An 11,204-nucleotide genomic window follows, 5' to 3' on the forward strand; every position below is an offset into this window, starting at 1 on the left:
GAGCCAGGAGACTTTGGGAGTGGAGTCAGGAGGAAGAGTGTGACAAGCATGACTGAACTCCAAAGAGAGTTCTGGCCATCACATTTAAAGGGACTATACACCTTTTAAATGCTTTCCCTCCATTTGGAAATAATGAAGGATAGGGGCGCCTTCATAGAATTGAACCCCCTGGAAGACAAGATGGCATGTAATATGTGAATGATTAGATAACAGGGTTGCCAGGTCTGTATTGGAAAATACCTGGAGAGTTTGGGATGGATCTGGGAGAGATGGGGTTTGTGGAGGGGAGGGGAGAGGAGGGGCCTTGGCATGGTCCCCCTATCAAAGCAGCCATTTTCTCTGGGAGTTGATCTCTGCCAGCTGGAGATCAGTTGGAAAAGCAGGAGATCTCCTGGTGCTACCTGGAGGCTGGCAACCCTAGATACATATCCTTTAAAAATGGGCATTTCAGCTACATCCCTTCCTAACTGTAACTGGGCAAGTGGCACTGGAAAGACCTCTTGCAGGCAGGGTTGCTATCCTTGAAGTGTGACCTGAAGTTCTCCAAGATTACAATTTTTCTCCTTGTCACAGAGATCAGTGTCCATGGCAGAAATAGCAGCATCAAATGTTGGACTGTCTAGCCTCACATGCCTACCCTTTCTTCCCCCAACTCTGCCTTCCACAGGTAACACTTTCAAATCTCCAGGAATTTCTTGAGCTAGAGTTTTGATAGCAATTACTTCTGCCAGCCATGAGGAAATGCCTTGCCCAGAGGGACCTTTTTCCTCTTTGATCAAAGCTCGTGGTCTGCTGCTGTTCAAGATCTTTTTTATGAAATAGGAAAACAAAAAGTACAAAACAAGTCATTGCAATAGCAGCCTCCCACTGACACACACACAGGCACACACAGGGGGTCTTCCCAGTGACAAGCTGGTAGCTTTAAATGACATGTTCAGTACTAAGAGGTTAATGATTTGCAAGGTGACGCGGAAAGGCCAAAGGTCTTTCTAAGGTTCACCAGCTAGGTAGGGTGCTTTCTCCTCCTCCTTGCCCTGCCCTGTCCTGACACATGGACAAATGAACATCTAGCAATTCCCCTCTAGGACTGCAGCAGCAAAGATGATGGAGATCACGGAGCTCCAGAGTGAGTAGGATTACATCCCACAGGTTGTGGAGAGAAGTTACTTGGTTATAGCAGTGGTGTCAAGTGTAATTGAGTCTAATCAGGGTTTCACTTTGCCAGCTCAGCTTGTCTTTCAGAGTATGTCACCGTAACCTTACACTGTTGCCTACTTTGCTAGCACTATTTTTTTTAAACTGAAGGTTAGAGACTGTGCAAAGCTCTTTGCTTCTTCTCCCAGGGGAGAGGAGTCAGATTTTAGCTTTTTCTGATCAGCTTTTGCGCACACCCCTGTTGTACCTTCAGATATCGACAGAATATCTATCCCAATAGACAGAACAGGCCACCAGGAGGTGCTGTAGTGTCGCACCATGAGCAGACTACACAGGGGGTTGAAACAAGATGGGTAGGCAAAGAAAACAGAAAGAGAGGGGAAAGTGTTCTGTCTTAGCAGATAGTACTGGTCCAGTACTACTGGAGCTGGCTGACATCTCCTCCAGAGCAAGGATTCACCTAGTAGCTGGAGGCTGAGATCTGTCCTTCAGGGCAGCTCTAGGGTCACAGTCTGGAGTTGGCTGGTTCAAAATGTTCAGGTTTCACAGAGACACACTTAAGATCACCAACTCTAGGTTGCAAAATTACTGGAGATTTGGAAGTAGAGTATGGAGATGGCAAGGGCTGGGGAAGAGAGGGACTTCAGTGGAGTATAATAATCTGTAGTTTGAAGATAAGCGGAAATTCTGAGAGAACTCCAGGCCCCACCTGGAGGCTGGCAACTCTAGCAGTGGCCCCCTATGCTCTGATTGAACAAGCAAGGCTTTCTAATCTGCCTAAGGGCTTACATTTCCTGAAAGGGGGGAAGTCCCTTCTGTTCCTGGGGTTCACGCAGACTGAGACCCATTCCTGGGAGGAACTACCTGACCAGTGATCAGGCCCAGAAGTGGGAGCAAGAGTAAAGTAAGTAAGTAAAATTTTATTTGTATCCCACCCTCCCCACCTAGGCAGGCTCAGGGCGGCTAACAGCATTTCATAAGCATACAATAATAAGTATAAAACTTTAAATTTAACAAATATAAACTTTAAATTTAACATCATTTAAAAACCAGTCAGTGTAATTAAAATTGTATAATTTAATCTGACAGTGATGATGGCATTTTGACGCTAATTTCTGTCAGTTTGCACGATTTACATAATGACATAGGTCCTTAGACAGGACCGTGTTGGCAGATCCTTGATTAACGACCGTATTCAGCAGTCTGTATATACTAGCTAGAAGAGGGTGGTCTTGCAGGCCCTGCGGAACTGATCAAGGTTCTGCAGGGCCCGCACCTCCTCAGGGAGCTGATTCCATAGGGCAGTAAGCCTGTCCTTTCTTTTGCATTGTGCTGCCTCTTCATGGGCCTGCTGTCTCTACCACTCTCACTGGGCTAGGGAAAAACCTGGGGGCCTGGAGCCTTTTGCTACAGGGAAGAAGAGAACCTCCACAAGGTCTGGAAAGTTGACAGCTTCCTCTGAGCGGAGACTTCAAGAGCAGGCCCCTTAGTCAAGCATCTGCTGGCCAGGGGTTCTGGTTTTCATACAAGGATGTTCATCTCATCCATTGAGTCCCTGATCTCCCCTCCCCCAAGGCAGGCCATAGCCCCTCCTGTTCACTCTCTGAGGACTTTATTCCTGAGTCTGTATCTGGTCCAGAAAGGATCAAGACAGAGACTGGCTCACTGTTGGCCTCTCAATCACCCAAAAGAATCCTTCCAGGAGTGCCTATAATCTCTGTGCAAAAGAAAATTATGCAGTGTGGGAGGGAACAGTATAGTCAAAACAGTGGCCCAGCTTTCAATCAATTTTTAGATATTGGAGTTATTTTTCTGCCAATCACAACCAGACCCCTCAGCTCCCCACTGCTCTTTATTGCTCATAACTACTGATTGGGGTAGGGGGATCTGTTGGTTATGAATAATAGATCCATGCTTGAAGTTGAGAAATAGATAGACAAGTGCTGTTTTGTAAAAGGGTAAGTAAAATTTTAAAAATAGCAAAGTTCAGGAAGGACAACATATAACACACTATCCCCAGAGCTGGCTGTTAAATTTGGCTGACATTGGCTCTTCACTCGGAGGTTGGATCAGGTTATTCAGCAGGCTGTCCTCACCTTCTCTGGTCAAGAGTCTTGAGGTCCATATTCATATAGTGAAGCAAAGGGAAGAATACATATCTGGCTCAGGGCCACCCAGTTTGCAATGGATGGCATGAGGACATGGAGGTGAACAAGGTGACTCATTCCTCTGGATGACAATACAATCTGTGGAATCCAATGCACAGAATTAGACACAGCCTTGCACATCTTCAGTCTGGGTGAAAAGAATCAACACCCTGCTGAGAGTGAAGCCGATGCCCTACAGAACACTCACCAAGCAGCTGAAGTGGGCCCAGCTGGATCTTGCATGCCCAGATTTGTCCATTCACATTGCTGCAATTCTGATTATGTTCATTTTATGTGTTGCAGAGATTGGTGTGGGACTTGTGGGCTTTGGAGCATTTTTCCTTCTTTTTGGAATGCTGTTGTACATGGACTCAGTGCTGCTCGCATTTGGAAATGTAAGTTCTTGTAAACTTCCAGATTTTTTTCCTCCCAGAGCAGATAAGATTTTGCATATTGTTATAGAAATACTAAGTTTTCTCTGTTATAGATCTCAAAACTTCATTAGAACTTAAGGATAATTAAACTCTCTTTGGAGAAAATGGAAACCCTTATGCTTCAAAGCTAAGCAAGCTTCCTTGGAATAGATTCCATTTTAATCAAGGAGATTCTTTCTCAAGCAGATGTGCTTTTAGGTTTGAGATTTTAATGACATGATCTGAGCTAACAATCTTAGCAGCTCACAGAACTATGCTCTGTGCACTGGACAATATATGCAGTGCATGAGACAAGGAGAATGGTTGTGGGATGAGGAAGATGCTGCTGCAAAAACATGATGTGTCATGTTAGCATGTGGCCAGAAACTGCCTATGTCAGCAATGCGCTGGCTGAAGAATTCCTTCTAGGCAAAGGAAAGGGAGACTGCAGAACTCACATTATCCTCCAGTGAGAGAGAATGCTGAATTATTAAAAGGGATATAAAGTCCATAAATTTCCAACTCACTGCACAGGATCCTATTTATCCTTTATTCCCTGTGCCCATGAGAGATTATATTATATTCAATGTCTGTAATACATCTTAATAAACCTTGAGGGTTGTTACTTTCCTCCCTAGATCTTGTTCCTGTCTGGTCTGGCCATTATCATTGGACTAAAGAGGACTTTTGGCTTCTTCTTCCAAAAGCAAAAGCTTAAAGGAACCTCTTTCTTTTTGGGAGGCATACTTATTGTCTTGCTCAAGTGGCCTGTCCTGGGCATGCTGCTGGAGACCTATGGCTTCATTAACCTCTTCAGGTGACTCCTCCACTAAATCTTCTAAGGGAAACTGTCAGTTGAACTGGGGTGTTGTGAACTTGAGCCAGTCATTCTCTCTCTCTCTGCATAACCTACTTCAGAGTATGACCGTGAGGATAAAATGGAGGAGGAGGAGAGAGCCATGCATACTGCCCTGAGCTCTGTGGACAAAGTTTGAGAGACAGAGGTTAAACCAGGATCATGGATGGCTTCAACTCAATATAGTCAGTCTAAGATCTGAGATCAGTGTCCTGAGCTGGAAGCAGGAATAGAAAGTACAGCAATCAGAATGGGATATTCAATAGACAGGCAGAAAGCTTAGCCAGTCCAGAGCATCATACTCAGATTTAAAAGCTGCTGTTATACACCTCTATTCCCTTCTGATCTGACTTGTAAACATGTGCTCATAATGTGAGAACTAGGCTTGCAAATCCCCAGGTCCCAGTGGGGGTTCTCCTGCTTTCCCAGGCTCCTTCCCGCTCCCAGTCATCTGGCCAGCGGGGGGAAGCCAGGCCCCCACAGCCACCATGTGTCTTTCCACTTCCAGAGGCTTCAGACTCCACTTGAAAAGGCTTCCTCTTGGGATGGTGTGTCTGTGTCTTTAAGGCTGAATGGGGGCAGGGGAGCAGGCAGAACAAGATGGCTGCTCTCGGTGGCTGTGAAAGCAGCACAGACCCTCTGTTGGTTGCACAATCTTTTCAGAGGTCATTTGCATAGGAAAGGTAAACTTGAACCTTAGGTTGCTCTGTGTTACTTTGAAGAAGTTGGAAGTTCAGCAACTTGTGAGTAGAGATGCCAATCTCCAGGTGGGAGCAGGCCCTCCTCCACTTCAGAGTCATCAGAAACGGGGGAGGGGGGGGAATCTGCTGGGCACTTCATTATTCCCTATAGAGATCGATTCCCATAATGGAGAATTGATCTGGGGGTATCTGGGGCTCTGGAGGGGCTGTTTTTTGAGGTAGATGCACCAAATTTTCAGCATAGCATATGATGGCTCTTCTCAAAATGCTCTCCAAGTTTCAAAAAGATTGGAGTGGGGGATCCAGTTCTATGAGCCCCGAAAGAGGTGCCCCTATTCTTCATTATTTCTAATGTAGGGAAGGCATTTAAAAGGTGTGCAGTCCTTTAAATGTGATGGCCAGAACTCCCTTTGGAGTTCAGTTGTGCTTGTCACAACTATGCTTATGGCTCCACCCACAATGTCTCCTGGCTCCACCCCCAAAATCCCCACATATTTCTTGAATTGGACTTGGCAATACTAGTGAGAACTGGGAATCTTGTTGGGGAGGTAGAAGTGGCTATGGAGGAGGGAGCAGTTCCCAGCTGGTCAGTTGTAGATCAGCCATTTAAACAGCCATGATTTCCCACTGGGAGGCTACTTCTTCCTCACTGAAAGTAATGTCCATTCAAAGTTTAAAAGGCAAATGCATCACCAAAGAGCTGGGGAGCATGTTAAATTATGGTTAATATACCTGGACTTTGGACTGCAATAGCCAGGTCTACCACCTCATTTCCTATGGACAGTGGACCAGACCTTCAGAATCCAAAGGCCAGGTCTACCACTCATAATAGAAAGGTCTGTAACTTTCCTCAGATCTGGATTTATTTGCTGGAGGAAAGCCTGTCCCTATTTATGGCCTTGATGGTGAATATAGGGCCACATTGTGCTCCTGTGACAGCCCTGGAACTTGGTTCCAGGCCAGTTCCTTTAATGCTGAACCCCCCACCCTTGTGGCTTTCCATGACTTATAGTGAACATATCCAGCTAACAAATTCCAGAGAGATAACCATGTTACCAAGTCATTTGCCATTTGGGTTGCCAAGTCCAATTCAAGAAATATCTGGGGACTTTGGGGGTGGAGCCAGGAGACTTTGGGGGTGGAGCCAGGAGACATTAGGGGTGGAGCCAAGATCAAGGCTGTGACAAGCATAATTGAACTCCAAAGGGAGTTCTGGCCATCACATTTAAAGGGACAACACACCTTTTCAATGCCTTCCTTCCATAGGAAATAATGAAGGATAGGGGCACCTTGTTTTGGGGTTCATAGAATTGGACCCCCTGGTCCAATCGTTTTGAAACTTGGGGGGTATTTTGGGGAGAGGCATTAGATACTGTACTGAAAATTTGGTGCTTCTACCTCAAAAAACAGCCCCCCTAGAGCCCCAGATACCCGCGGATCAATTCTCCATGATTTTCTATGGGAATAAATCTTCATAGGGAATAACAGAGTTCTCAGCAGACATTTCCCTCCCCTCCCCCCGCTTTCTGACGACCCTGAAGCGGGGGGAGGGTCTCCAAATCGGGGGATCCCCTGCCCCCACCTGGGGATTGGCAACCCTATTTGCCATACAGCACCCACAAAGACTTTCAATCAAATCCTTGGAGCTCTGTGCTTGGAACCGGTGGGGTGGGGGCTTTAATTATAGCAAGACTGTGGTGAATTGGGAAAAGGGGCTTAAACTTTTCTGTTTCCCCAGTCGACAACAACTCCAGGGAGCTGTTATTTGCCCTGTAAGGTTCCCATATTTGGGTAAATATTGGATTTCCAGGGCAGTTTCAAATCAGGAGGTGGGGAGGGGGGAAGATTTATGCCCCCTTCTCCCCATGTTCCATAGTTCTGATCAGAATCAGACTCACATGCATCTGGGAATTACATTCTGAGCACAGAACTCCCAGACCTTGTCTGTTAAAAGTCCACATGGTAGAAATGTTGACCCAGAGCTTAACTAAAGCATGAATCAACCCAATTTAAATCTATTGCAGAAAAAACAAGCAGGAGTCTGGTGCTGCCTTAAAGATCAAAAATCTTTATTCTAGCATCAACTTTTATGGACTAGATCCTAGCCTCCCCAAATGTAACATATTCAGGCTGACAATCATCAAATATCAACTATTTAGTCAGCTACTTATGTCTACCTCCCTGCAACACTTTCCCCTCTTTCGGGGTCAGTTCCAGTTTTAGCCTGACAAGAGGTGGCAGCTAAGATGAGGATTGTGTATTCTGTGGTCCTTATGTGGTTTTAAGATTACATCCTATATCCTTTTTTCTATATGACACTTAGCATCTGGAGGAATGTGAGAGTGAAACTTAAACATTTTCCAGAAGTAACTAACAAAGCCTTCTGTGTTATCAGGAACTTCTTCCCAATAGCCTTTGGATTTCTGGGATCATTGGTGAACATCCCATTTTTGAGCAAGGTAAATCAAATTTAGGTGGATCAAATCCTCTTGTGGGAAAAGAAAAATCCTAACTAAGGGGACTAGGTTTAGGGGGAGGTAATGATTAAAGAAGCAACACAGATCTTATGATTTTGTAAACTAACTGGTAATTTATTTTTTATTTTATTTCATTTAGATAATTTATATTCTGCCCTTTCCCAAATGGGCTCAAGGCAGATAACATTTTCAAAACAGTATAAGAGTCTTTCGTGATGTTGAATTATTCGTGCAAGGAACACATTTCTATATCTAAAGCTATGATTGGCACCAATATAGTGCTAGACGTGGTTAGACAATAGCTACTTCCACATGGAATTCTCTCAAACCTGATTTCAATCATATCTATTGCTTGGGGCACCATGGCACTCTCAGTGATATCACTGAGGGTTCCTAAATTGCCCACACCTATACTCACAACATTAGGATCCCATGCATCCTGTCCACTCTGCTTCTCAGAATGCCACCACTGTGTCAGGGTTAGGGGGAGAAGCATAGAATCGTAGAATCACAGTTGGAAGGGGCCATTCAGACTATCTAGTCCAATCCTCTATTCAAAGCAGAATCCACCTAAAGCATCTCTGACAAGTGTTTGTCCAGCTGCTGCTTAAAGACTGCCAGTGAGGGGGAGCTCACCACCTCCCTAGGTAGCTGATTGCACTGTTGAACAACTCTTACTGCAACAAAGTTTTTCTTAATATCCAGCTGGTACCTTCCCACCTTTAATTTAAACCCATTATTTTAAGTCATATCCTCTGCTGACAACAAGGACAGCTCCCTAGTCCCCATATTTCCCAGGATGAATGATATCCTACTCTAATGAACCCTAACAACTACCTGGCACCTTGTGCACCATGTGTCTGAAGCACCTGAGATGAAAAGAAGAAAGAGAAATTCTCCTGGGCACCCAGTTGGTCCATCTGCCAGTTACTGACAGCATCTTTTTCTGAAGAAACAGATCATGATGTGAAGAGGGACAGTGAAAGTCTTCTTTTTCAGATGCCTCATGTATGACAGTGAAAAAACCAAAGGGTTATAATTGCTTCATATTTATGGCAAGCATTATAAGCCACTGAAGTTCATACACAGAGTCAAGAGAATGCAAATTTCAACCACTGCAGCATCTCTAATAAGTGGCATAGCTCATTAGCATGTTCCCCAAAAGCAACCTGACACAAGAAGGGAGAGCCCCGGGCAAACAAGGCCTGCTTGGGCTGGCTAGAAATCCAGCCAGCCCAAGCAGGCCTCACTCATTTGAGGCTGTCCTGGGCCACCCCTCCCCCCCAGTCAAAAGACCAGCAAGCCATCTACAGCCAAAAATCACATCAGAAGTGGAGAAAGGGTGGCACTGGCTTCTCCAGGGGTTAATGAGGGCTGCTGGGGGTGTGGCAAAGCCCCTGGTGGCTGGCTGGCTGGCTGCTCTCCTAATCCAGGGATTGTTATGCAGCTGCACCTACTATTCAATTGACAAGGTAGGTGAGGAGGAAGAGGGGGAACCCTCAGAAAGGTTCAGTAGCTGTGCTCTTGTGAGTTCCTGATGAATCTGAGGCCTGAATGTAGTTCATATATGTCATCCTAACACATATGAGATTTTACTTTACATGCTTTTCTGATTGTTGTTTTCAATCCACTTTACGGTTCTTTAAAGAAGAGCTGTTGGTAAGAATGGCTTCTTGTTGCAGCTGTTCCAGAAACTTGGAGACACCAGTTCCATGGTATAGCCTAGATGGACAGCCTCCAGAGAAAGATAACATCACCTTCTGCAAGCAAACTCACCTTTTTATGCAGCTTTTTGTGTTTGCAATGATTTATCCCTGGGCTCCTGAGAACTGCCATGGGCACCCCAGACAAAAACACTTTCTGAAGTCCCTTCCAATCCACACATCACATGAAAGTAATTTTCATGATGTCCCCAGCTCCACAGGTCCCTTCTACAGCGACCATGTCCCCAAGAATTTTGTTGCCCTATTACCTCCTCATGGAAGCCACGGCCCATTTCATACATTTTAAAGCCCAGTGTAATCAGCAATGGGAACATTTGGCAAGCTCATAGCACAGCAGGAATTATAAGGATATATAAATTGTATTTCTATGCACAAGTGATTACATGAGTGACAAGGGCTACATCAACAGCCTTGTATATACACACACTACAATGAGCATAGGTTCAATGAGCATCAAAACATGGCATGCCCTCTAATAATAATAATAATAAAATTTTATTTATATCCCATCCTCCCCGCCGAGGCGGGCTCAGGGCGGCTAACAACATTTCATAAAATTACACAGTGGTACAAGGGCCTCCTAAAGATAAATCCAACATTTAGGATTCTCTTGTCAAATTGTTCCCAGTTTCCAAACAGATAACATCAGTTTGGAACTGTCATCTTTCAATCATCTGCAGCTGAATGAATTAGCAAGGTTACTCACATTTGGTTATTTCATTGGCAAGGTATATGCACAGATTTCTATTGTCACTTTTAGCCCCAGGTCAAAGTGAGATGTAAAAGTTTCTGAAGCTCTTCAAAAACTTGCAAAACTGGGTTATCAGAGGTACCCTAGTGGGTAAATTTATCCCAAGGTTAACATTGCATCCTTCCCACTGTTTCAAGAATCTCTGAAACAACTAGCATGTATCTCCAACTACAGGATAAAATCATGGTGCCTTACTAAATTACAGGGTCTAACTTAAGTAATTTCTCAGCATCCAGTTCAAGGGACAAGGCAACCCATGCGAAGACACCTTCACAATTTGACTTTCTTCTCCTGTCAAATTCAGTCATAGGCCTGGTTGTAAAATCAACTGAAAGACTAGGAAATAAATTCCCAACAAACAAGATTGTATTGTCGAGCTATGCAGGGAGAGGTATTGGGAAAGTTTCTCACAATGACTTGTAGAAACTGTACTTTGGATCAATGTCTATTACAAAACAACAACCAGCACCACATATGACTTTCCATCACTGCAACTATTTTTGTGTACTTTTTATTTTTATGTATTTAATATATAAAATAAATTCTGTTTATCAAAATGTCATATTTGTAAAATAAATTACATGAAACAAAAGATAGTTTTTGCAAAACTCAAAGAAGCGAATCTTTTACTGGTGGTCATGGGAAGGGGTGGGGAAATGTAGCATTTTCTTTGGAAAGGGGAGTCTCTTCCAAAGATCCCTCCAGCCCCACATACCCTCTCCTTCCCTCCTGTCCCTTTCAGCCCCTAAGCAGGCAAGAGCCTTAACTGGCTGCCACTACTCTGGACTTGACTAGGGAAGGCGCAGAGCATCCTCTCTAGGCCAGGGGTGTCAAACATGTGGCCTGGGGGCCGAAAGGCCCCTGGAGGGCTTCTATCAGGCCCCTGAAGCAACTGGTTGTCATATGCTTCCTTCTCCTTCTCTCTTGCTTCCTTCTGCATAACAGCTTGCTTTGCCAGGCTTGCTCAATCACACAGGAGC

General features: G+C 44.6%; 1 protein-coding gene across 1 annotated transcript; it reads left to right on the forward strand.

The window, feature by feature from the left end:
- The first annotated feature begins 991 nt into the window (after positions 1–991).
- Positions 992–10,838, forward strand: GOLT1A (golgi transport 1A). The gene is made up of 5 exons (XM_060233264.1): positions 992–1,126; positions 3,606–3,697; positions 4,354–4,532; positions 7,668–7,731; positions 9,432–10,838. Exons 1-5 carry the CDS (start codon positions 1,102–1,104, stop codon positions 9,468–9,470), a joined length of 399 nt encoding a protein of 132 aa, XP_060089247.1. The 5' UTR covers positions 992–1,101; the 3' UTR covers positions 9,471–10,838.
- The last annotated feature ends 366 nt before the right edge of the window (positions 10,839–11,204 follow it).

The sequence above is a fragment of the Heteronotia binoei genome, chromosome 2, assembly GCF_032191835.1.
Source record: "Heteronotia binoei isolate CCM8104 ecotype False Entrance Well chromosome 2, APGP_CSIRO_Hbin_v1, whole genome shotgun sequence".
Taxonomy (NCBI): Eukaryota; Metazoa; Chordata; class Lepidosauria; order Squamata; family Gekkonidae; genus Heteronotia; species Heteronotia binoei.